The sequence below is a fragment of the Parathielavia appendiculata genome, assembly GCF_033297405.1.
Source record: "Parathielavia appendiculata strain CBS 731.68 unplaced genomic scaffold N657scaffold_6, whole genome shotgun sequence".
Classification (NCBI taxonomy): domain Eukaryota; kingdom Fungi; phylum Ascomycota; class Sordariomycetes; order Sordariales; family Chaetomiaceae; genus Parathielavia; species Parathielavia appendiculata.
In genome coordinates this window covers 632,414-657,233 of record NW_026944225.1, presented here as the reverse complement: position 1 = coordinate 657,233, position 24,820 = coordinate 632,414, and the positions used below count along the sequence as shown (strand labels likewise).

Sequence of the window (24,820 nt, the reverse complement as noted above, 5' to 3'; positions counted from 1 at the left end):
AGCCCCAGCGATGGCCGAGAGGCACGGTTGGGGTAATATTTGGGCCAGGCAAAAGTCGCGTGTGGACAAAGGAATACCTCGGATCCCAAGCCGGACGGCGGGCCATTCACTCTTTCCGCAGCCTTGTCTAGAGAGCCATCTAGTCTGTGCAGAACCGTGAGAGGTCAGCGGTTGGCAATGCAAGTTGTAGCTGACGTGTAAGTGGGAAGTAAGAGTGATAATAATATATGGCCGCTGGCTCAGATTTCTTTCCCCGCTGTTTCGGTCGAACAGAGTAAGCGTCAGAGGTAATGGAGAAGCAGCCCGGTGTTGGAGTCCTGCTGCCAAATCGTTGATGTTGCGATCCCGGATCCTTCCTCCGAGTTAGCCAACGCGGCTGGTTCGTCGTTGTGACGACAACTGACGTCCCCAGGAGATACGGGACGGCGTGTTCAAGCAAGATGACGACTGGCGGTTATCATCAGTTCCCGAGATGCCGAACAGTGGCGTTTGGAGGAGAGAGAGAAAGCTGAAGAAATGGGCCAGGTCAAGGAGGTAGTTCAGCAGGTGAGGGGCAACGACAGGTCTCTTTTCATAGATCTGAGCACAATCGCGTGTCCGATGCCATCACAACAGGGTACCAACCATATAAATACGAGAGGCTATTCTGGCATACGGGCGAGATTTAATAAAGGTCAGAAGCGATGCAGGGTCTCAGGTCTTGAAGATTGCCCATTGGAGCAACCGCACCCCGGGGAAGCAGTGGCGTCTTCATCGCACCATTCAGCTGCGGATGATTGATAGCGCGATGGAGGGGCAGTGGTCTGCGACTCTGGGCATGTCGTTTAATGTTTGCCGACATGTCGACCATCCATCAATAGTTCAAGGTTCGCCGGGGCCGGGCCGGAAGCCCCCAAAAACCCCATCTGACCGCTTCCGCCTTCCGTGGCAACACCATTGGAGTTCGTGACTGGGCCAGATGTCGTCGATTGGCTGTGGTTCGTTATTTAGGGAACTCGGCCCAGCAAGACAACTGGAGAGGTGTGGTGGGGTGTCGAGGGGTCGCTTATATCATCATTCCTTGCCGATCTCATCTCAGGAGGCCAGATTCCCGTCATCATTCCACAATCACCGGGCTGATGAAACTCTCACTCAAGCCATCCAGAATCTAACCCGGAAATCCACAGGACTGTTGTAGGGATTCTACACAGGAGCATAGTTCCCCGGACAAACATGGAATATCAACACCGTGGCTTGCTTTTTGCTCCGTCATGGTTGCTCATTTAGCTGGTGAGGTTTCCTTCTTCACTCGTTGCTGCTAGCTAGTTACCAAGTGAACCGACCCAAGCAACCCTAAATTACTACATCAAATCCTTGTTTGATACGGCGCTCACCAGACGTCGAGAGACGGGACTGCCGCGTTGAAACATAGAAGAGGTTGAGGGGTCCGCTGACATGACTCGCTGCGAACATCTGTCCATCTGACCCCTTCGGCTTTGTACTTCTCCAGCTCTGGACGTCGGGTATTCCGGCCACGCGACAGGGGCAGCAGGAAGCTGTGTGGTCTTGGCTCTGTTCTGGCCCACCGGCGTGGCAGCGCCGGTCAAAACAATGGACAGTGGGCGGTGTGGTCTTCAAACGTTTGGTCAAGTCGTCTCAGCTCGCTGGCTGGGCACAAGCCGACCGCCGGGGATCCGGCCGCTCAGCCCCGGAGCGCCCGGGCCGTCTGTCCTGAAATGCCGCTCTTTCTCGGGGCCCGCCAACTGTTATCAGCTTGGCGCCGAATTCTCCACCACATCGCAAGCCTCGCAATTGCTTCGGGATGTGGAAGACCGTGGATCGCCTGTGTGTGCCTCATCGTTGGCCGCCACAACAGCCACGTGCTGTTGCTGTGTCCTGGGGAAGTGTAGCAGCTGACTGCTTCACCCCACTGCCAACCCTCGCCTGGGTCCGTTGGCAGCGACTGCTCGGTGTCGCCTGACGGTTACCGGCAGTCTGCAGCCCGTCTTGTTGGTCTGCCCGCGTGATGGTGGACATCGAAATCTCCCAGGGTTCTAATTACCACACAATATGTGAAGAAAGCCTCTCAGCGTGGGGTGGAATTCCAATATCCTATCAGGCACCTGGAGTTTTCTACCATCGTTTTCTGTCACAGTAGGATTACTCTCCTTCAGAGCTCCCTTTTTTCCGTTTTTGGACAACTGGGATGTCCTAAATGACACATTGTCCAGCCGGGCCCCAAATCGACGGAATGATCATCTAAGGATGGCTCGAATCCCAACCCAGAGTAATCGTAAAATTCCCGTCAGTTGCATCGTACTCCCTCTCCTGCCGTGGGTCTTGTACTTGTACACTAAGAGGGACGTTATTGTATAGAGGAACGGGCATGCATGGGGCTTAGCATGCCCGATCACAGAACCGGAAAAGCATGTACATCTGTGTGAACCATTCAAGACGGCGAGGACAGTACCCCTCGCTAATCTGTATATAATCACATATCTGTACCATGGTATTTTCGCGATTCTGCATGCTTGGCCGCCCTGCTCGCCGAGGAATTCAGACACCGCGAGCCGTTCCTGCCGCTGTTTGGCAAGACTTTGCATGCCAAAGGAGATGTGAATACTCTATTGGAACAACGCCCTTGATGTTTTCTTGGGGCTGTAAAAACAGATTCATCAACCAGTTAGGCAAGCTGCGTAAACTGCTGGCCCTGTGCGCTTCTCAGTTTTGACCAGCATCCCTAGTGTTGTGGCGTAGCTTGCCCATTTACCTAACGGCGACCGACGGCACGGCCTCTAGAACCCCACTAACCTAGTTAACCCATTTCTCTGCATCAGCAATTCGATCGCCGGCCCATTGCTTCCCGCCCTCTCCGAGGAAACATCTGTCTCTCCCTTTGTTTCCTCGACCCCGATTATCAACCATTGCTCGCGCCAACTATGCTCGAGATATGTGGCGGGAACCCGGACAATGGTAAGTCGGTCGAGACAGCTTTCGCATTTGCTTTGGCAGGCAAGGGCCGTTCATGGCTGAGCCCTCGTGCTGACTCTTTGTGACAGGCGACGACACGCGACATGACGCCGAGGCCCGTGGCTGGAGGGGACTCTCGCCATCTTTGCAAATTCCGAAAAACAGGAGCACAGGAAATCTTGGCGCCATGGGCGACAGCTCCGAACGGGCTCGCATCCGCTTCTCGTTCGATGCCGGCACGGCAGCCGCTGAGTACGATGCAATGTCAAGGTCAGCCTGAAATAGCGAGAGGGAGAACGATGGTTGTTGCTTGCCGGGCCGTCTGTTGTTACGCTGGCAAACAGGTTCGGTGTCGCGCTGATTCATCGCCAGTACTGACACAGCCAATGTCCGTAGGAGCTCCATCATGACGGACCACGACCATGGCCTGGGCATGTCCGGACTCAGACGCATACGCCAGCAGCACAATCCGATGCGTGCCCCAACCATGCCTTCGTCGCTAAGCGAGACGTCCTCCTCGGGCCCCGTAACAAGATCAGTCTCGACCACCATGCTACTGGAGCACACACTACCGCTATCCCCATGTCCAACCTCCCCCACTTTTACCGAAGACCTCTCGCGCTTCCCCTCCGAATCTCTCCATTCATTTTCGTTTGCACACCAGTCCGAAGACTTGATACACAGCCGTCAAAACGTTCTCAAAAGGTCCATGGAGTTTATGAGGGACCGGATGGCCTGGGCGGCCTCGTCGAACGCTGGGATAGCCAGCGCCCAGGCGCGGGCGACGGGTGATGTGGAAACGCAAAACATGCTGGATCTGTTGGCGAGGGCGCGGCTGGTTGGCGCTGGGAACCTGCCCCACGGAGACCCCAGCATGATAACTGGACCACTGACTGGGCCGGCAACCGTCTCCGACGCCAATGTATTCGAAAAGGGGCTTGCCCCGAGGACTTCGAGTCCCGAGCCCATCGACAGGACACCACTCGTCTCTCCGACCGCTCCGGTACCCCAGTTTGCCGCCTCCCAAATCTTTAATTCCAAGCAGGATGTGCCAGTCACGACCTCGGATTCGCGACCTCAGCCTCTGCCCGGCGAGGGCATCGGGTCCGAGAACTCATCGAGAACACCGACAAACGAGAGCGGTATGAGCGGTACCACGGCCCAAACGTCGCCGCCAACATCGAGACGCCCCAGCGTGCTGAAGCGGACTATGACGGACACGGACACGATTCAGGTCTCGGTACAACAGAAACTCATAGACGTCATGGCGCAGCCGTTCCTGGCTCTTGACACGTCGCCGCAGCCGCACCACAGATCGTCGTTACCCTTCGCCCCGGCCCCGAATACCCCTGCCGTCGCAGCGCCTGCCCTACTGAGCCACCCCACGAGGTGGGTGCCAGCCGCACAAGCCATCTTTACCACGGAATCGAAACCGCCATGGACAATCCTTGCCGCCAATGATTTGGCTTGCTTGCTTTTCGGTGTCACGACAGCCGAAGTTCGGAGGATGGGCATATTGGAGGTGGTCCAGGAGGAGAGGAGAGCTTGGCTTGTGAGGAAACTGCAGAAAGGTAGTCAGGATGAGGTCGGAGACGGTCCGGAGAGCGAAATCGCTCAGCCGGCTCCTGCCGTGCAAACATCAACTCTGCTCGGTGCCCGCTCTGGTGGGATCACCGCGAAGCTTCTCAGCAAGCCAAACTCGAGGTCGTCGACGCCCAAGACCGGGAGGCGGCCAGCTACAATCCACAGTGGCGATCCGAAGCCCCCCAAGCCGGGACAGTCTCATCGCACCAGCAGCAAATCTAGGGGCGTGCTACTTTGTGGAGATGTGGTCCCGATCCAGGTGAGTGCGCAAAGTACATGGTAGTGCGCGGGTAGGCAACTCACACTTTGAGGCAGAAACGCAATGGCGCGACTGGATCTGCCAGCTTTTGGGTGATTGAAAAGCGGGTAGGCTTGATATGGGTGCTGGAGGAGATCCACGAGGATGTTGCACACATCGACGTCGATGAAGACGGAACAGTCGTCAAGCTTTCTGGTGCTCTGGGTCCCATCTGGGGCAATGCAAAGCTCCAGCCCGGCTTGGACGTTGGCAAGTTGATCCCTCGAATCCCGCGACAGGGCATTGACCCGCGCTTTGGCGAAATTGACTACAGGGAGATCGCCAAGAAGAAGTACTACACCTGCCGGAACTGTGACAGAATCAACATTCCGGCAACGGTGGAGCAGGTTAGGGGGGCTACCCAACTGCGTGTGTCGAGCTTCCCGCACATCGCAGGCATCGTCGTGGTGTGCCCAGACAGTCTGGCCATCAAGAGCTCCAATTCGGTCTTCTGCGGCGCGCTATTTGGTCACGAGAGGCCAGACGGCATGTCCATCAACCAGCTAGTGCCAAACTTTGACAAGGTCCTCCGAATTCTCACCGAGCGGGACGGCATCCACCTCGTCGAAGGCATTGTGATTCCCGAGCACTCTTTCCGGAAAGCCTGGGCCTTTCTGGCTCTCGAAGAGGGCCAGCCGGATGCTGCCACTGGATTGCTGCGCCCCGAGAGTCTGCCCGCTCGGCACCGGGACGGATCTCAACTCAGGATTGACATCCAGATGCGGGTGGTAAAGAGTGAGAAGCAGGTCACGACGTCCAGCGAGGCCGTGGTGGATAACAGCGACGACGAGTCCGCGGCAGTCGAAGGCAACAATAAGTTTGTTGTGGCGCAGACCGAGATGGTCTATGCTCTTTGGATCACGTATTCGAGGCACCTACATGCTTCGCGGGTGAACCAGGGCGCGTCGTCGCCGGTGATATCTGGTGCGGCGACTCCTTTGCACCAGCCGTCACCAGGTCAAACGCCCGCCCACACGCCGTTGGAGTTACCATCGGACTCGGACGAGTCGCAGAAGGAGGAGTCCAAGCCGTCTTCGCTAGCAAGGCAGCTCAAAGAGGCCGCCATCAACGCTGCCGCCAGGCTCACGGGCTCGCAGAGGCCGTCCGATTCGCACGGGGAGCGGCAGGTCGAGGCCGCCAGACCGGCGGAGTCGCCAGAGACGCCGAAGAAGAAGACTATTGACGACTTTGTCATTCTCGAGGACATGGGCCAGGGCGCCTACGGACAGGTCAAGCTGGCGCGGTACCGCAGCACGGGCAAGAAGTGCGTGCTCAAGTATGTTACGAAGCGGCGCATCCTCGTCGACACATGGACGCGCGACCGTAGGCTGGGCACCGTCCCTCTCGAGATTCACGTGCTGGACTACCTGCGGCGGGACGGGCTGCGGCACCCCAATATTGTCGAGATGGACGATTTCTTTGAGGACGACGTCAACTACTACATTGAGATGGCACCGCACGGCCTGCCGGGCATGGACCTGTTTGACTACATCGAGCTGCGTACGAACATGGACGAGCAGGAGAGCCGCAGCATCTTTGTGCAGGTCGCCAGGGCCATCCACCACCTCCACACCAAGGCGCTGGTTGTGCACCGCGACATCAAGGACGAGAATGTCATTCTCGATGGCGAGGGCCGCATCAAGCTGATTGACTTTGGGAGCGCGGCGTACATCAAGAGCGGGCCTTTTGATGTGTTTGTGGGTACGATTGGTGAGTTCCTCTTTTTCAAGACCTCATTCACCCCCGCCAGAATATTATTTTATTGACGGACTGTGCAGATTACGCCGCCCCAGAAGTCCTCGCGGGCCAGCCGTACGGCGGGAAGGAGCAGGATGTCTGGGCCCTCGGCATCCTGCTGTACACCATCATTTACAAGGAGAACCCCTTTTACAGCATCGACGAGATTATGGATCGCGACCTGCGCGTGCCTTACACCATTAGCGACGAGAGTATCGATCTCATTAGGAAGATGCTGGATCGTGACGTCGGCAGGCGGTATACCATTGACCAGGTCCTGGCGCATCCTTGGTGTCGGATGGAGTGACGGGGTGTGCGTGATGGCTGCTGGGGTTGGTTGAGGTTGAGGTTGATGGGAGGGGCAGGGTGGGTGGTTCCGCGGGGGTGAGGATATCGCGGCCGTATTCTTGGGGATGCAAAGGGTTATCAACAACCTGCGCTCGGGAATGGGCATGATGGATAGGTGGGAAGCCAGCTTGTGGGGGGACTGATTGGGGAAAGAAGGAGAAGCAGACGTCGCCCTAAGCGGAGGTGCGGGCCCCACTGCGCACCAGAGATAGCGCAGGGATGGGGAGAAGTCGAGGCAGGCTGTTTTCTTCTTTCCTTTTTTGTCCTCTTGTCTTTTGGGTGGAAGCGTTTCTGTTTCTCCCTTTTGGTCGCTTTTGGTTTTCGATATGGATTGGCTGCATCGTCATTGGCGTATTGCTTTCCTCCTTTCTCTCCTTTGTTGTTGACGTTTGCTGCATGAGGCTGAAAAGATGAAGACGCAAGACCAAGATGAGACGAGAAGATATGATATCGGTTGCATTGTTTTCACTTTTCCTCCCTCTTGCTGCCCTGAGGGTGAAGGCGGCACCTGTTGCTGACACGGGTGTGTGGTTGGTGTGTGATACCTGTATGTGGCTCACGGATGGAGAAGAGGAGAGCTGTGAAATTGTTCAGAGGGACGAGCGGATTACAAAACGCACACGCAAATTATACCCATTCCCATATCCATACCCATCACCTTATATATATACTTATGCTAAAATGCGCAGACTGTTTCCCGTCCTGCTCTGTACTTCGGTTGATTGACCCTGGGTTTGTACAGTTCCGTTGTTGGTTTCCGTACCTAGACGGGCGCCGTAGACGAAATGTATTTTCCGCTCACTCAGCCCGTTAGCACTTATCCATTCTGCTGAAGCTGACTACTAGTCTTTGCTTGTACTTGTACATGCATTGCTTGAGTTCAACGAAGGGCTGGATTGCCCTCACCAGTCTACATTCCCCAAAACTCAGTGGACGTATGCAATGTTGGATTGTTATGCAGTCTGACTATATCTCCTTTTGGGCCCGTCCTGTTCTAATCTCAGTCAACCTAGACACCAAGTAAATAAAAAGGAAAACAAGCCCAGCTGTGTCGCCCTTCCTAGATTACACCCCGTTTCTCCTCACCCGCCTTCTGACTTTTGCAAAACTGGTATTATCACCAAAGATGAGCATAAGATTCCCAAATCAATGAAACCTCGAGAACGAATTGATCAATGCCCCTCACCGCGTAAGAGAAAAGAGAAAAAAAAAAAAAGAGAAACAGTTACACCTCCCCGCCCCACTCTCAGGGTATTCCCCTCTCCGCCAACGCCCTCTCAACAGGCAAGCGCCTAGCTCGCCGCATCCGAGGGCCACCAGTTATTATTCACTCTGCCTTCATCCTTCCTCCACATCATCATGATTCTCGCCTTTCCCCTGTTTTTCTGCCGGCCCCTTTGCTCCTCCGCCTCCTACTCCCCACCACCAACCCCCGCTTCCCAATCGTCCTTTCCATCCTCCTCCATCATGTCCAAATCAATAGACCGCTGAGTGATGCGTGTCTCGACTCTCACGCCTTGGGGCGGCGGGGGGGGCCACGGAATCGTTGCTGCTGCCGTTGTTGTTATGGACGGTGCTGCTGCTGTTGTTAATGACGTTGTTGTTGAAGTTGGGGAGAAGTTGGCTGTGCTGTCTTTTCGATACTGCTGCTGCATATTGGTTGTGCTACCCGGGTCGGACCCGGTTTTGGTTCCCGGGGCTTGGGATTGGAGGGAGGAAGAGTTTGCCAGTGACGGGATGGAGGTGGTAGTGACTGCGGTTGGTTGGGGATGCGTCTTCTTGTGGCTGTGCAGGGAAGGGACGGAGAAGGATGGGAACTTGGGCGGTGGTTTGGCGACCAAAATGGGGGGTATGGGGTAGGGGTTGCGGGCAGGCGGATGACGGCCAGCTTCAATGTCGGCTGTGGCCGTGTCGATCTCGGTGGCAAACAGGTCGGGCCAGGGGTTGTGGTGAGTTGAGGCGATGGCCAGGCTCTTCTCCGGGTACTGGAGGTTGTCGCTGGCCATGGTGAAGTCCCGCGGCTGAGGCTGGTTCATGGAGGAAAAGTGGCCCCTGTCGGTGTGGTTTGCGAGCGAGACTTGCTCGGCGGTGAGGAGCAGGCTGTCCTTGTGGGTGGAGGGCGTGCTGCTGTCATAATGGTTAACCTCAACTGTAAGATGGACCAAGGGAGAAGAAAGCATACTTGGATCCGAGCAAAGGCTTGCCGCGCAGGGCACGACCGAGTGATCCCCAGCTGAAGCTAGAGCCGCGCTTGGTGCCGGGAATGTACTCCTTTCTCAACTTGGGAAAGATGTAGCCGAGCCCGACGGCGAGGAGCATCCCGCGGTACATGTTGATGGCCTCAGGGGTGGTGCCGAAGGGGATGGCGACGAGGATGCCGGCACATACGCCAATAAGGGAAGTGTTCAGTTCGGAAAACGTCAGCATGTCGGACGTGGTGAAGGAGATGAAGTAGATGTTGTAGGGGTCAGGACCGAAGTGGAGGGCATCAAAGTCGTAGCGCCGGTTCCAGGGGCCGCCCTCGACGATGTAAACGAATAGCATGACCATGATGAGCGGCAGCACGAGGACGATGCAGCAGAGAGTAAAGAAGTAGAGCTTCATCCGGACGCGCTCTCGCCTGGCCGCTGCAACGCCGCCCTGGGAACGGGCCACGTCTTTGGTGACCTTGTCTATCTTTTGATAGCGGAAAAAGGCCAGACCTGCCAAGTGCTTCTGAGTGCGTGCTCCCAAGCGGATGGGAAAAAGGAGGCGCTTTTTACTCACCTGCCATGTAGGCGGCCAGGGCGGCGAAGACGGGAACGGGGAGGATGTAGAAGACCAGGTAGATCCAGCCGGGGTAGTAGACGGCGCTGCATCCAACCAGAGTCGAGACATTATACCGACTGATGGTGGTGAAGAAGGTGAGGATGACCTGAATGACGGGGAAAGTGAAGATGACGGCGGCCGAGACGATGCGCTGGCGCCGGATCTCGCTGCGGGCCGGCTTGTCGGCGCGTCGGAGGGAGACCTTGGTAGCCAAGCCACGCATGATTTCGAACAGGCTAATGTTGAAGGCCGTATGCAGGGCAAAGTGAATATACACCTGAATGTCGCACCATCCGTAGCCGGCCCACCACTCCTCGACGTTGTTGTCGCGCCATATCAGGGCGTTGACGATGGTCGTGCTGTTGAAGATGAGCATCATGACACAGAGAACGGTGCCGGCAAACTCTCCGTTCCTCCAGAGGAGGCGAGCAGGGACATAGGTAAAGAAGAGGGAGACGATCCCGAGGAAGACGCGGAAGAAGAGGTTGGCCTGGAGGGCCGGCGTCGTATAGGGGGGCCCGGGTCCGGTGCGCTCCTCGGAGGTAGTTGTGAAGCCGAGGGCGTGCCAGACGGCCGTCTTGTTGGAAGCCATGATGAACCAGTGATGAGGTGAAGGTGTAGTGGAGAGCAAGAGTGTGAGAGAGGGTGCTAGCTCCCCTGAGTATGAACGTCAGGGACAGGTTGATCTTGCAAGGCTCTCAGTGAGGACAGTCGTGTGCAGTCAAAGTTGGCTCAGGTCAGTTGGCTTGAGGCAAAGAAGAGTATCCAGACTTCTGGCGATGGCAAGATGGTCAACATAAAAGGAGACGGCAGCAGGAGGAGTGTTAGTGGGGCAGTAGCAAGAGCAACCCCCCATGGCTATTGCTCTATTGCTCCATTGGCTTATTGACGGAAGCAGTCCATTAATGCTATGAGACGAAGACCCCACTGTGACGATGGTGTTGCGGGCAAGCTTTTGGTGAGAAGCGCTGAGTCGCCTTATTGAAGCTCTATTCAGACCCAAAACGGGCAATGCTCGGCAGCGGTAGAGGGTTGACGCCGCCCAAGTCAACAAAGACTGGAAATTGCGAACAGCTCGCTCTCATACTCAATTTTCGATGACATCGGCGCCGACGTGCGATGCATCGTGTCCGAGTCTTACTGCAATTCCCTTTTCCAAAGAAAAACCAGGGGCTGAGGTATCACTGGTGTTGCCGTTTCATCAGACAGCCGTCTCATCATCTCAGGGACGGTTTTTCGCACTGTTGTTGTGAGACAACACTTCATGGCCGCGCTTTTGCGCTTCTGCGCTTGCTTCTGCTGCAAGAATTAGTGGTCGTCACAACGCAGTGCATTTGGAGCAAGAAACCCATTGGGCGATCTGTCAGTTTGCAGAGCCTCCGGCGGCAATCTGGCCAAGCCGCCGCGGCTGTGCAACTGCCGGCATCATCCCGCGAAGATCTCATAGCCAAGGCAAAGAGAGATAGTTGTGAATCGGCATCATTGAGTTTTAATGCGAATATAGTGGTTTCGGCAATGCTCGCAGATCTGAGATGAAACTGTTTGGCGGCGCTTGAAGGGGTATGAGAATCGGAAGAAGGAGCAAGACTGCCAAGAATGGAAGCCGTTAGTTACCAGTCATATGCGTTAAAGATAAGGGAAGATCTGTGGCTGAAGCTCAGCACTAGCCACGGTATTGAATGAGTGGTTCGCGTCGCGGCAATCAAACGCGTCTGAAGCTCAGCATCGTATGTTTCACAAGCCGACTGGAAACACATCAGCCCGCCGCTAGAAAAAATCGACAATATTCAACTGAGTACCAACTCCCATTCCGGCAACTTACAGAACAAATCGTCCCAAAAATGTCGGCCTTCCTCCGCACCGCACCTCGGGCCGCCGCCCGCCCGGTCACTGGCACGGCGGCGCGCACCTTCAGCTCGACCGCTTCGCGCCCCGTCGCCCGCATCACCATCGTCGGCAACCTGGCCGACTCCCCGGAGCTGCGCGCATCTAGCACCGGCCGTGAATACCTCCGCTACGCCGTCGCCAGCAACTCAGGATCGGCCGACAACCGCAAGACCAGCTGGTTCAACGTCAGCTGCTTCGTCGAGGAGGGCGCCCGCAGGGACTTCTTCCAGTCGCTGCCCAAGGGGTGCGTGCGCCATGCTTTCTATTTTTCGCGTCTGTTCTTGAGGATGCAAGTACAACTGACTGACCGCGTACCTGCAGGACGCTGGTCATGGTCGAGGGCGATGCGACCATGTCCAACTACGTTGACGCCGAGGGGAAGCCCCGCCAGGGGCTGAACATTACGCAGCGTATGTCACACGGCGTCTTCCGCGAGACTCCCGGCCGGCGAGAAGCTGACATAGTTTTGATGTTGTAGGCAACTTGGAGGTCCTACGTCGGCCATACAACCCTGCCAACGCTGCCGGCGCCGCCGGCAGTGAGGGTGAGCAAGGGCAGTAACGTGGTCGTGATGTTTAGGTGTGCTATGGTCGAGCCGATGACAAACATTGGCACGAGATCTTGATCGGTGCTCTCCTCTCATTCACATGCCTGTGTACGAACGGCTTTGGGTTTGCACGGGGTTGTTTCTTTCCTCGCATGCTTGTACTTTTGACTACCGGAGTACGATACCAATGGACATTTCATTTCTGCACAGAACAGATAGGCTGATGGTGGCCCCCCAAGCTCTCACACTGATGAAGAAGAGACACCCTGAGCTGTGTTCCTGAGTGCCAAGACATGTTCCGGTTTGAGCCACGGCGGTGTGTGCATAACGATCCTTTGCCTACTGATCGCCCCTTATCGATTGTCGCGATGGATTTCTGAATCTCGATCGCATCCTGCATGCATCACCACTTGCGCATACAAGCTGCGAAACTTAAACGCCATGACGAAGCTCTGGCTTCCCTGGGGTCTGGACAGGCCACTCCGACGAAAACTTCGCCGGAGCAGGCCTGCCGTGAACAAACTGAGGACCTTTGCGACAATTGGCTCCGACTCGAGGTGAGCGCGCATTCCGCATGCACTCGGTTGCAAAGTTGGATTCGTCATCGTATTGACGCCTGCGTGAATTTTTCAGGCCATTCGATGTCGTCGTTATTGGCGGCGGCCATGCCGGCTCCGAAGCGTGCGCAGCAGCGGCCCGCGCTGGTGCCCGGACAGTTCTCATCACTCCCAACATCCACAACCTCGGCGTGTGCTCGTGCAACCCGAGTTTCGGCGGCATCGGCAAGGGCACCATTCTCCGCGAGATTGACGCGCTGGACGGACTCGCCGGGCGCATCATCGACAAGGCCGGCGTGCAATTCAGGGTGCTGAATCGGAAAAAGGGGCCGGCGGTTTGGGGTCCGCGAGCCCAGATCGACCGCGCCCTGTACAAGAAATACATGCGGGAGGAGCTCGAGTCGTACCCCAATCTGTCCATAGTCCTCGGCAGAGTATCCGACATTGTCGTCGCCGACAACCATGACGACCCTGTAGCCGACGGCGCCAAGAGCAAGATCACGGGCGTGCGCCTCGAGTCAGGCGAGGTGCTGCCCACCAGCCAAGTCGTCATCACAACGGGGACCTTCCTTGGCGGCGAGATTCACATCGGCCTCGAAGCCTATCCATCCGGACGTATGGGCGAGCAGGCGACCTTTGGGCTGAGCAAGTCCCTGCGCGACGCTGGCTTCCAGCTCGGCCGGCTCAAGACGGGCACCCCTCCACGACTCGCCAAGAACAGCATCAAGTGGGAGATACTCGAGGAGCAGCACGGCGACAACCCGCCAATGCCCTTCAGCTACCTCAACGACACCGTTTCCGTCCAAGACCAGCTCCTCTGCTACGCCACCCACACCAACGAAGCGACTCACGACATTGTGCGCGCCAACCTCGACAAGACCATCCATATCCGCGAGACTGTCAAAGGCCCGCGCTACTGCCCCTCGCTCGAGTCCAAGATCATCCGCTTCGGCGACCGCGAGCGGCACATTGTCTGGCTCGAGCCCGAAGGCTTCGACACGGACGTCATCTACCCCAACGGACTGAGCATGACGGTACCCGCGTCAGCGCAGGAACAGCTCCTCCGCACGATCCGCGGCCTCGAAGACGTTGTCATGCTCCAGCCGGGCTACGGCGTCGAGTACGACTACGTCGACCCGCGCAGCCTGAAGCGTACGCTTGAGACAAAAGCCATCCGCGGCCTCTACCTCGCCGGCCAGATCAACGGCACGACAGGGTACGAAGAGGCCGCCGGCCAGGGCATCATAGCGGGCATCAACGCGGGTCGCGCATCCCTCTCCCTGCCTGACGTCACCCTCTCGCGCGCCGACGGCTACATCGGCATCATGATCGACGATCTCGTCACGAAGGGCGTGTCGGAACCCTACCGCATGTTCACGTCGCGCTCCGAGTTCCGCCTCAGCACGCGCCCGGACAACGCCGACGCCCGCCTGACCCCGCGCGGCCGCGACTGGGGCGTCGTCTCGGACCTGCGCTGGCGTCGGTTCCGCGACGACGCGCAGCGCGCTGACGACCTCAAGCGAGTGCTGCGCGAGACGCTGCTCACGCCCGGCGCTTGGCGGCAGGCCGGGGTGCCGGTCGTGGCGGAGGGCATGGATAGCGGCGCGCGCAAGCGCGACGGGTTTGAGGTGTTGCGGTTGCCCGGCGTCGGACCGGAGCATTTGAGCTCGGCCGTGCTTCCCGGGGTGAACGAGGTTGATTTCCCGCTCCGGATCAGGGAGCGGGTCGCCATCGAGGTGGTGTATGAGCCGTATGTGCGGCTGCAGGAGGCCGAGGCGGCTAAGCTGAGGCGGGATGAGGACTTGAGATTGCCCGGGGATTTGGACTATGAGCGCGTGCATGGCCTGTCCATTGTCGAGAAGGCTGTGCTTAAGCAGGCGAGACCGGAGAGTATCGCGCAGGCGAGGCGGATCGAGGGGGTTACGCCGGCGGGGTTGGTCAAGTTGCTGGGGTTCGTGAGGAGGTTAGAGAAGGGGGCTGGTGCACGGAGGGGTGTGGCTGCGGGCGAAGAGGGTAGGGTCGTGGTGGAGGGATTGGATGTGACCGGTGTGGACGACCTCGAGACGCTCGATGCTAAGAGTCGGGTGGCTGAGTTGTGATTCTATGAACAGAAGGTCTGTATGTTATGTTTCTGGATGCAAGAAACATGTATCAACTCGACGACGGATAAAGGAGGCAAGCGGGTGGTTGGCGTTTCAGAGAAAGTTGCATGGTATTTGCTTGCTAGGTATTCGAAAAAGGGCGCATACAAGGTGCGGTCTACAGGGTACTTGAACAACGCTCCCGGCTACGCAGGGCTATCTTACAACTGCAGGTCCCACAAAGGACGGCGGAGGGTATTAGCAGAAGGGTAGCGGATGATCATGCTCGTCCAGTGCTGTGCGCTGGGCGTCCGAGGTTGCGTAGAGATGCCTGTCCATCGACCTCACCTGGGCCCCGTCTGCTTGTCCTCCACCTTCTCTTTCCCAGCCTGCGTTGGCGTGAGAATCTTGACGGCGTCCTTGCTGTAAATGTAGCTAGCACCACTCCAGACGGTCGTCGCCGCCACGACGTACCTTTTTCGCGGATTAGTTATCTCGCCAAAGTAAAAAAAAAGAAAAAAAAAAGGCGAGAACAAACGCTGCAGGAAAACTCACTGCATGACGCCGAGCGTGGTGCCCAGGTCCACCGCGGAAATCACAGGCGCGAGGGTGGTTAGCCCCATCAGCCCCAACTGCAGGGCCGTGTTGTACTTGCTGATGAGGGTCGGGCGCACCTCGGCCGAGGGCAGCGAGAAGTCCCAATACCGCGCAAATGTCTTGGGCGGCGGCAGCGAGATCCAGCGGTAGTAGATGGCCGAGATGGCCAGGCCGACGTCTCGGCCAAGAATAATGACGGCTAACCAGACTGTCGGGACATGGTATGGTTAGTGACAACTTACCCCGATCGGAAAGGGAAGAGAAGGGTTACTTGGCAGCGCCGCTTTCATGGCCAGGGCCACGGTCAAGACGGTCATCAGTGTCTTGTCGGCCATGGGGTCGATAACGGTGCCGACGACCGTCTTGAGGTTCCAGCGGCGGGCAATCCAGCCATCCAGGAGGTCGGTGATGCCGGCGTAGGCGAACAGACCGAAGGCCATGGAATTGTAGTCGTGGAGGATGCAGTACCCAATGAAGGGCGCGGCTACGAGACGGGAGGCGGTCAGGAAGTTAGGGAGGGTGTAGATGTTCTCGTGTACGCTCGCCTTGGCCATGCCGGGCAGCATCTTGCGTAGCGCGGACGCAGGGCCTTTCTTGGGTGAATTGGGACTGTGCTTGGTTGTTAGTCACGGCAGCTTTGAGCCAGGAAGGGGCAGTCAGGGTGAGGACAACGGCAATTGGCCCTTCCGGTTGTGTCCAAGATACGCCGCGGCATGGTGAGCGCAGAGAAGGAGGATACAAGCCATACCTGCTTTCCATTTGGTTACCTGCTGCCGGACTCTCTTGGCTCCCGGTCGTTTTCTGTCCATCACGCCTCCACCTGCTGGACACCACAAACCATCTCGGCCGTGTAAGAAGCTTGGGATGTGATGGGGTTCGGACTGGGCGAGTAAGCACACTGTGCTGCCACCTCGTCCCGCCAAGCAAGCCCGCCTTGCCGAGCCCAGCAGCAGCGCCGTTCCTCAACCCAGCAGAGGCTGGTGTCAGTAGACAGAGCATGGTGGCGGCGTGGGATTGTGTTTTCCCAAATCGGGCGTTCACCGCTCGGTGTCCGCCCGTTGTCAGTCCACCCAAGCCTTCTCACCGGGGCCTAAGTTTGTGCAGTAAAGAGGGCAGTGCCAGAAGGCAATGAATCCACTGCCTAACTGTATTCACTGTAACTCCACTCGGCGAGGTACACTCCTTGTGCTGTGGCTTTCGCAGTTGTGTAGGAGTTTCGAAGTTGCAGACTTGGGCAAGCGATGGGATGCCCGCCGAGTCACTCCATCACCCTGTCGAATTTGTACTTGTACCAATTGGAAATTGAAGATGAAGTTCAAGTACCAGGTAAGCGAGTGACTGAGTTGGGTTGGCGTTGAGAAGTGTTGCACGTGGGTTTCGGCTGGCAAATCAACCGTATTCAAGACAGCGGACACGGCTTGACGTTGAATCACGAGAACAGGAGCGGAACGGTTGAAAGTGGAGCCCTCGATGACCCTTGCCTCCAGCCCTCGCCATCACGTGTTGAAATGCCGAACGATGTAACATTGTTGCCCGATCAATGCTTGGCTCGATGCTCCTTGAGGCTGATAGGGTGCAACAAAACAAACCCCTGACGAAGTTTCGTAACTTTCGTAGGACGGCGCAAAATGGTCTCGCATCAATCTTCCGAGTTGCCACCAAGAGGGCAGGGAACTGTCCACCGAGATCATCCAACTGACGGTGATGAGAGAAGGAACGTGTCTTGGTCAGAACGCTGAGAAGGGGAAGGCACCCCATCCTATCAACCCACCCCACTCTTTTTTCCCGTTCAAGCTTTGCCAAGGTACTTCTAGTCTTTCCAAGGTTACAATCCTGTGAACCTTCCCGCCCAGTGTTTCTGACTAAGTAGAGACGATTGCATGGGCGAACTCACAGTTTTTTAGGTTGACCCAAGTTTCAACTTGCGACTCGGTGACTGCATCAGGTGAATCAAATCCGCAAACATTTTCAAGGTCTTAGACGTTGCTTAACTGACCTTGAATATAACGAAGGTCACTAGCACCGTTGCCATCCAAATAACCTAACGCCAAGTTTGAACTGAACCAGGCGCGAGGAAGCATGTGGGCAGGACGAGCGAAGCTGAGCACGGTCACGTCGAGCTACAGGACAGGGCTAGTCCAGATCGCCTGAATAATATGTGGCTACAGTATAGGTAGTCGGGTTCTTTCTCAGGTAGTTCTCAGCTCTGCTACAGTTCAACGGGAAATCCCAAACCATACACATTGCGCGCTTGGAGGCATCTGAAGGTGAGTAATCCTGTTGATGTTATATAGTTCAAGGCACCGGTCCAAGGGAGCAAATCCTCACACATTTCACCTGGCCTTGAATCGCGGTTAGCATTCGGGTACCCGGTAATTCCAATTCAATTCGTTTTCCCAAACTAATACAGGGTATCATCCGATTCCGTCCAAGAACCAACACGCCGGGCCATCCAATGTCCCGAGAGACTCGACTCTAACCAAGTCAATCAACCAGGGTATCGTCCAACCATGACCAAAACGCCCCAACCCAAGTTCAATCCCGTCACGAGGAGATCTTGACAACACAAAAGCAGCCACCTAGTCTCGGCCAGACAATCCGCCCATTCAGGAGCACATGACCGATCCCGTTCCCTTCAAGCAGAGCCTCTTCCCCTGACCCATCTTCCCAAAGTCGACCCATTCCCTCCACGACAAAAGTACCCAGCGACGCGAAATCAACCCCCGGCACACCACCCTTGGCGACTCTGATCCCCCCTCCGCCCCCCCTAAAGAGCGTCGTCAGCTTCGGCCCAAGTACTCGCTGCTGCTCCATGCCACCATGCGCGCCCATGGACTCCCCCCTTCGCAAACTCTAGCAGCGACAGACCCAGCGTTCCCAACAAACAGCCCGAAATCACCCCTCAACACTCGCCACAGCGTTCCCCCGCCCTACGGGAGGATCCACTCGTTAAAATCGAATGGGGGGAAGCCGTCTGGAGCGGGATGGGCAGACTCAGGCGCCGCGGCCAGCCCGGAACCCTGGGCGCCAGACTCAGCTTCCCCGCCGGCCACCGGCGCGGGCGCGGGCGCGGACGGAACGAGGGCGGTCGCCAACGAGCCGGACGATCCTGGGCGGACCGACGACGAGCACGAGACGTCAAAAGAGACGTACCCCGAATCTAGCCGCGATGGAGAGGAGCCGGCCAGGGCAGCCATGGAGGTGGCGAGCGCGGCAGGGGCCTGCGGCTGCCCGAGCTCCGCAATGACCGCATCGTTTGCCGGGGCGGTGGGGCCCGGGGCTGCGGCCCAGGACGAAAAGAGCTTGCCCTCGAAGGCGCGGAGGAGGATGACGGTGTCGTCGTCGACCAGGTCAGCGGCAGGGACCTGGACTGCGACGAGAGCCGTGGCGGCCGCCGCGGCGGGCACGAAATTCTCGTACCCAAAAGGCGCGGGAGCAGGGGCCGAGGAGAAGGCAGCGACCGCAGGGCCAGGCGCAAACACAGCCGCGTTGGGAACGTTGTCCCAAGCCAGGGGAGCGGGCGCAGGCGCAGGCATTGCGACGGGGGCAGCGGCCCAGAGGGGGAAGGAGGCAGCCGCTAGCTCCGGCGCAGAGAAAGCCCTGGCGATAATGGCGCTCCAGTCCAGGCGAAGGGGCTCGAATGGAGCGACGGGAGCGACGGCGGGGCCAGCGGCGAACGGTGCAGCGACAGGGGGCTGCACGGCGGGGGGGGAGGCCGGCCCAGCAGCGAGCGCAGGCTGCGGGAGCAGCGCGGAGACGTATAGCGGCTGATGGTGAGCAGCTGCGGGCGCGGCGAGCGCGGCAGGAACGGCGCGAATGGCGCTGATGGCAAGGGCGGCGGGGGCGGGCGGCGGGAGCACCTCGGGAGCGCGGGACCAGGTCTCCCAGTCGGCAGGGAGGCCATCATTGTCATCATCTGTCATGACAATACGGCGGGCTCCGGAACGTTTCTTGTTAGCGCCCTCCTGATGCCAGAATTCGCTCCGGGGCAGCGGGAGGGCCATGTTGGCGGAGCGCGGGCGCCGAAGGTTGCCAGCCGCGATGGCCGCCATGGTGTAATAGGCGGCTACTCCCCATTGCTCGCCATCGATGATGAAGGAGATAGTCTTTTTGATCAGGCCATTTCTCTTGATCTGCTCTTTCTTCGCCCCGTAAGGGCCCACGTAGGGCTTAAGGCGCTGCTCGTTGGCGTTCTCGGTTTCCTAAGTCGAGAGTTAGATATGGTCGAACTTGGGTACACAGCTGCGTCCTTGCGGAGAAGCCCCTGACAAGGCTGGGCCTTAAAGGCTGTGTCTGGGCTAGCTGCACGCCGGCGGAGACAAGAAAGAAAAGCCTGGTGGACAGTTGAAACTTACAATATCGATCTCGGTCATGGCCTCTTCCTTGACGGTCGTCGTCTCACGGTAGAAGTCGAATCCTTTGTTCTGGGCTCGTCGAGGGGTCCACTTCCGGTGGTCCTTCCATCGCTCGATTTGGGGACCAAAGATGACGACAGTCCCGCTCTGCGTCAAGTCTTGTTCTCCTACGCGGCCTTGTTGCGCAATCATGCAGGGGAGTTTTTGAGCTATGGCGGCCTCGACGAGGTACGCGGCATCCACGGGAGTTGCCACGAAGCCCACGAAGACCGCCACTTCCTTTCCAGCGGCGCGAGGCATTGTTCTTGGAGTACCCTGATAAGGTATTAGCGAAGGCTGACATGTGAGACGTGGACTGCCACGCGGGAACGGCGGGAGAACTTACACGCTTGGGTAGCTGAAGACGAGGAAGAAGAAGACGTTTTGGAACATTCAAACTCGGAGGAACAATAGCGAGGGGTAAGCGAAGGCTCGGATGCTTGGTTTTTTCGAGCTTTGTCTATGTGTTCCGTCGAAATTAATATGCTGATGAGAAGATGGTACTAGGGAGATGTGTAAGAGGGGATTATATACCCTCACCAGCCCGATATCAGACAGTGACGCGCCGATGCATAGAAGCAGCTGGTAAACACTGCCAACCGAGCCATCTGAGGTAATAGCCTTGGAGATTGGAAAAAGAAGCCATCATCACGTCAACGATGACGGCCGCGGTGTCCAGATGCAGTAGTGTCTAGATTGGGGTTCCTGTGACCAGGTCCGACTACGTACACGGCTGCAAGTTGAGCACCGAGCACGGACATAAGACCGGCACCTGCGGCAAGAACACCAAGGATGGCACAAGTTCATCAAAGCTTTTCTGCTTGCGAACGAGGGAGCGCGCCGCAGCTTCCGCGTCGTCGCCTGATGTAGCCCAACGACTGAATGCATCTTGGGCTTGTACGGCCCCACTAGTGGCCATCTAGATCACTTGGACAGTGCGATGAACATTTGTTCTTCTTAGCAAAGTAAGTATAATGACGAAATACCCGAGCAAAAGATTCGGACAGTGCCCAATTCAGAAGAAAGGAAGACGTCGAGTCTGTCTGCATCGCCCATGTAATTCCCCAGCTTGTTTCAACGTAATTCGCGATTCCAACAGTACGCACCGTGTTTCAAAACAGATAACTTCCTATCTTAAAATTACAGGTTCCAAAATTTTCATATTGTTTAGTTTCATACCATAATACTGATCTGCGGGTTTACAATTGACGAGTTCTCTCTGTCCATGTCGCGTTGTTGTCGTGCCTGATCGTCGAGAGATATGATTGCCAAGAGATAAGATCCTGCGGGACGAACCGCGTCTCCGGCATCCTGACTCTTGCACAACGGCTGCATGCAAACCTGGTATTACAGAAATCATGACGTGAAAGCCTTTCCCTCTAGCCTTTTTTATTCCATGGCCCTCGACACGCCTCTTCTCGCTTCGAGATGTGGTTGCGCTAATGAGCTGCAGCGCAATTGCATAGGGAGCTAAGTTACCCAAGCGGTCAAGACGTGACCTATGGCTTGCAGGGTAAGATCATTCACCTCTTTTTCCCTGATCGGTATGCCACCTGGATCCGTAGGACAGGTTCGAGCGCACAGATCTTCTGGGACCCGTTGAGTTGGAGAACGGTATTGATCCACATTGTGTACCGCACTGTAAAAATACTGGTTTTTACGTGTATGATCGGATCTCGATGTTCGTTTCCTGCAACAACACTCCTAGGCCCGGATCTCATGCGCACTCGCCTCCCCCCATTCCGCCGCCTCCCCAACAACCCCCCAACAGAATTGCCCCAACGTCATCGCGACTACTCCTGAAAGAACCAAGGCACAACCGCAGTCCCTTCCTCCCCTTCCTCGTCCCCGCCCCTGTCCCTGACTTTTTCCACCGGAGACCTAAACACACGCCCAGGCCACTCCATTGGGACAGGCACACGCCCGCGGAACAACGTGGTCAAGTCTGTTTCTGGGTCTCTCCGCCCCTGTTCGCATGGCGACACCCCCGACGCGGGTGCAGCTCCGTCGTGAATACTCGAAGGAACCTGGGCCGGACTGCAGTCAACCGGAACGAGTACACCGCATTCCCTGAAGTCAAGGCGCAGCCGCCCTCAAACGCGTTAGCCAATGTTCGTCATGATTGCATGTGAGCGAGTGGTCAGGTGCAGCGAGAATATTTGCGCTTCGGGGATGGGGGGCGCTCAGGTGCTTAAAAGATGATGTAGAGAGGAAGAAGAGGAGTGTGTGGGCGTGAGATTCAGGGAGAGCGGTAGGTCCACAAAAACAGAAAGCAGGAAGGCGGAAATTACGCGTTGTTTGGAATGTACGCACCAGTTACGACATGTAAGTCTGGGCTTGCCCGATGACCTGTCTCGTACAAGTCGCCCCCTGTCATGAAAACGAGCGAGTCCGCAGGTCAGTATCATTCGTGATGATATCAGGGCGGTCCGGCGATGGTTTGCAGGAATCGCCGAAAGAGGTTATCGAGCAATGATGTGCACCAAGGCTTGGTCATCCTGGTAAACAATGGAGAGGAGGAGTTGACTCACCACGCGCTTTCGGAAAGGTTGGCGCTGCCGACGTAGGCAAAGCAACGGGCAGCTGAGGTTGCCAAACTACCAGGCGCGTCGCGAGGCCGGACGTACATCAGCTTGCTGTGCATGAGCAAGCCTTTCCGGACAGACTTGCAATCTCGGAGGAGCTCGTGAGGGAATGTGGGCGACTGCCACCACCTGGACTGGAAGCAGATCGTCCCAGCTCCCTATTTGCCCAAAGAACTGTTAGCGATATCCCGGAAGTTGACAAAGTAGGGAGAGAAAACCGACATTTCTTCCCCCTTTACTCTCGAGAACGGTTTGCCGTGAAGGGAAGAATACCCGCATATGTCGATTGACCATCGACAAAGCTTCCTCAGCCGATGTCGGCCCTTTGCCCTTGCTCGACCGGATACGCAACTCGTACTCTTTGAGACCTGAATCGCCCTGGCAGGCATGATACAGGGCGGTAACGAGGCTGTAATTGACGGCGCCTAGAGATGCGCACTGCGTGCTTGGTCAACGTCGTCTCGTCGGGCGTCAGTTTCAGCGAAAGACTCACCACGAAGTCCAACTCAATAGGCGCCGAAGATCCGAGGCCGAGGACGTTGACCATCCGACCAAGGCCACAGTACCCTGCCGGTAACAAGTCAACGACAAAGCCCGGCGGCGTCAAGGGCAAGATACCGAGAATGGAACCCACCACTTCTCCTCCATGCCTCCTCTGCAGTATGAGTTCCAGGGCTTCAAGCAGGTTAGCATCCAGGGTGACGGCATCAACAGCGGCGCCAAAAGATTTCTTCCTTACATCGTGTGTACGAAACCATAGCGGCCGGTCTCAGCAAAGTTGTAGTTTCGTAGGCTGTCTACGAGCTTCCCATCCAGCCCCTGGGCATGGAGAAAGTAAAAGAGCTCCTCAGCAAATGCCGTGAGCTTCTGCGCTTCCCTCTCTTTAGCCGTCTCAAACCTCGGAAGGTCGATGACGAACACCATCTACCACGCCGGTTAGTACTCTCCCCTCAAGAGTGACCGATTCAGGACAGCGGAGTCACCTACGTTCTCCATGGTCCCTGTCTCTCCCCAGTCATACCTCACAAAGTTTCCCGTGGGAACGGCAATCCGCAGGTACTTTTCGTACTTAAGCAGCATCAGCTTGGAATGCATTGCACCGATCTGCTGCATCGGCGGGAAGCAGAACCGGATCCTGTCACCGGGTACCTCGGCGCGCAGCTCTTTTTGCTTTACATATGTTAGCGAACCTCTGATCCATCCTCTACAGGCAGAACAAGACCATCTCACCTCCGCCGCGTCGGCAGCAAACGCAATCAGAATCAGCCTGGTCCGTCCCAGGTCGATCTTGGATTCCAGCCAGTCGTAGTCCCACTGGAAAGAGCTGAGCACGGCCAGCAGGAGCTGGCGCTTCTGGAGGACTTCCTCAATCTTGATATCGTCACCCTGTCTCGGCTGGCCAAAAGCCCACGTCTTCTTGACGACGCCGTGTGGGAAGGGAAGTCGAGTTCGCGCTGGCGTCGTCGCGCCTGGGAGAGTAGCTTCGGGTGCGGTTGGTTTCTCTTTCTCCGGAAAAGCAGCAGTGGGAGGCACGGATGATGCGGGAGTCGTCCTCGGTCGCTGTATGGGCCTGGCCGACGCCTGATCGTCATCGAGCTGGGACGCCTTGCGCTTGCTCAACCTGGCGAGCCGTTCCTCTTCCATCCGTTTTCTGTCCAGGCCGATGGACGTGAAATTCGAAGCTGAGGCAAGTTGCTGCACTGGTGCTGTCAGATCTTGGGGTGTTGGAAGACTGCGACCATCATGAACAACATCGCCGCCGCCTCCGCCGCCGCCGTCAACTTTATCCTCCTCCTCCCCCTTCTTTTCCTCATCATCATCCTGCGTCAAATCAATCACCCGATCTCCACCTCGCCCACCAAGCCGCCCACCAGTCCGCTTCCCTGGATCCTGCCCTAGCGACAGCGCAATCGCGATTCGCAGATCCTCATCCTCCTCCTCATCACTACTGATTTCAATCGCCTGGGGCCTAGCCATGGCAATCCTGCAGAGACAATGTAGGAATATCAACCCACTCCCCAGAAGTCGCCCTCAAATGCAATGTCGATCTCTAAGCGAGCCCTCGATGGCCGCCGCGCGTGTCGCTTTGATTGTTTTTGTTTGTTTCGAGTCCGCGGAGGACCTAGAAAAAACAATGGCAAAAAGCCAAATCTAAGGCGGATGAGAAGCTCTTGAATGCGCGAGCTGGCAGAAGTAAGCGATTTGTTTAGGTTGATTTGTCCCTTGGCAATAACGAACAAGCGGAAGTCGTGATGCGATCCATATGAACTAACCCTGATAAAAAATGACAGACGCTGAGACGGGCAAATCCAGACTTGGAATGGAATGGAATGAAGGTCACGTGATGAATAGTATTACCGAGCCTGAAGTAAAAAAGGAAGAGGCCAAGATTGCATTGCACTGACTGGCGGTGCCAGAGGTGAGTTTCTAGTTGAGGTTGTTGGTGAC

General features: G+C 56.9%; 6 protein-coding genes across 6 annotated transcripts; 3 read left to right on the top strand and 3 right to left on the bottom strand.

Moving 5' to 3' along the window:
* Positions 1-2,750: 2,750 nt before the first annotated feature.
* On the top strand, positions 2,751-6,941 carry N657DRAFT_421150 (Pkinase-domain-containing protein). The gene is made up of 5 exons (XM_062787288.1): positions 2,751-2,952; positions 3,039-3,219; positions 3,346-4,792; positions 4,849-6,532; positions 6,610-6,941. The coding sequence occupies exons 1-5, from the start codon at positions 2,919-2,921 to the stop codon at positions 6,873-6,875; spliced, it is 3,612 nt and encodes a 1,203-aa protein (XP_062647457.1). The 5' UTR covers positions 2,751-2,918; the 3' UTR covers positions 6,876-6,941.
* Positions 6,942-8,328: 1,387 nt separating this feature from the next.
* Positions 8,329-10,316, bottom strand: N657DRAFT_716867 (uncharacterized protein; the record flags this gene model as incomplete). Its single annotated transcript, XM_062797481.1, has 3 exons — positions 8,329-9,040; positions 9,099-9,618; positions 9,683-10,316. 3 exons carry the CDS (start codon positions 10,314-10,316, stop codon positions 8,329-8,331), a joined length of 1,866 nt encoding a protein of 621 aa, XP_062647456.1.
* A 1,249-nt stretch (positions 10,317-11,565) lies between these two features.
* On the top strand, positions 11,566-12,139 carry N657DRAFT_547235 (single-strand binding protein family; the record flags this gene model as incomplete). The annotated part of the gene is made up of 3 exons (XM_062787865.1): positions 11,566-11,855; positions 11,933-12,021; positions 12,090-12,139. Coding segments are annotated over 3 exons (429 nt in total), but the record flags the coding sequence as incomplete, so codon positions are not given.
* A 650-nt stretch (positions 12,140-12,789) lies between these two features.
* Positions 12,790-14,814, top strand: N657DRAFT_573279 (glucose-inhibited division protein A subfamily; the record flags this gene model as incomplete). The annotated part of the gene is made up of 1 exon (XM_062788957.1): positions 12,790-14,814. A coding segment is annotated over one exon (2,025 nt), but the record flags the coding sequence as incomplete, so codon positions are not given.
* Positions 14,815-14,912: 98 nt separating this feature from the next.
* N657DRAFT_663848 (uncharacterized protein) lies at positions 14,913-16,794 on the bottom strand. The gene is made up of 4 exons (XM_062795207.1): positions 16,142-16,794; positions 15,665-16,002; positions 15,352-15,601; positions 14,913-15,270 (listed from the first exon to the last, which is right to left on the bottom strand). Exons 1-4 carry the CDS (start codon positions 16,390-16,392, stop codon positions 15,141-15,143), a joined length of 969 nt encoding a protein of 322 aa, XP_062647453.1. The 5' UTR covers positions 16,393-16,794; the 3' UTR covers positions 14,913-15,140.
* Positions 16,795-21,437: 4,643 nt separating this feature from the next.
* Positions 21,438-24,670, bottom strand: N657DRAFT_645268 (phospholipase D/nuclease). The gene is made up of 9 exons (XM_062792924.1): positions 23,603-24,670; positions 23,360-23,542; positions 23,112-23,296; positions 23,007-23,047; positions 22,866-22,939; positions 22,595-22,810; positions 22,319-22,530; positions 22,101-22,157; positions 21,438-21,857 (listed from the first exon to the last, which is right to left on the bottom strand). The coding sequence occupies exons 1-9, from the start codon at positions 24,347-24,349 to the stop codon at positions 21,581-21,583; spliced, it is 1,992 nt and encodes a 663-aa protein (XP_062647452.1). The 5' UTR covers positions 24,350-24,670; the 3' UTR covers positions 21,438-21,580.
* Between the last annotated feature and the right edge of the window lie 150 nt (positions 24,671-24,820).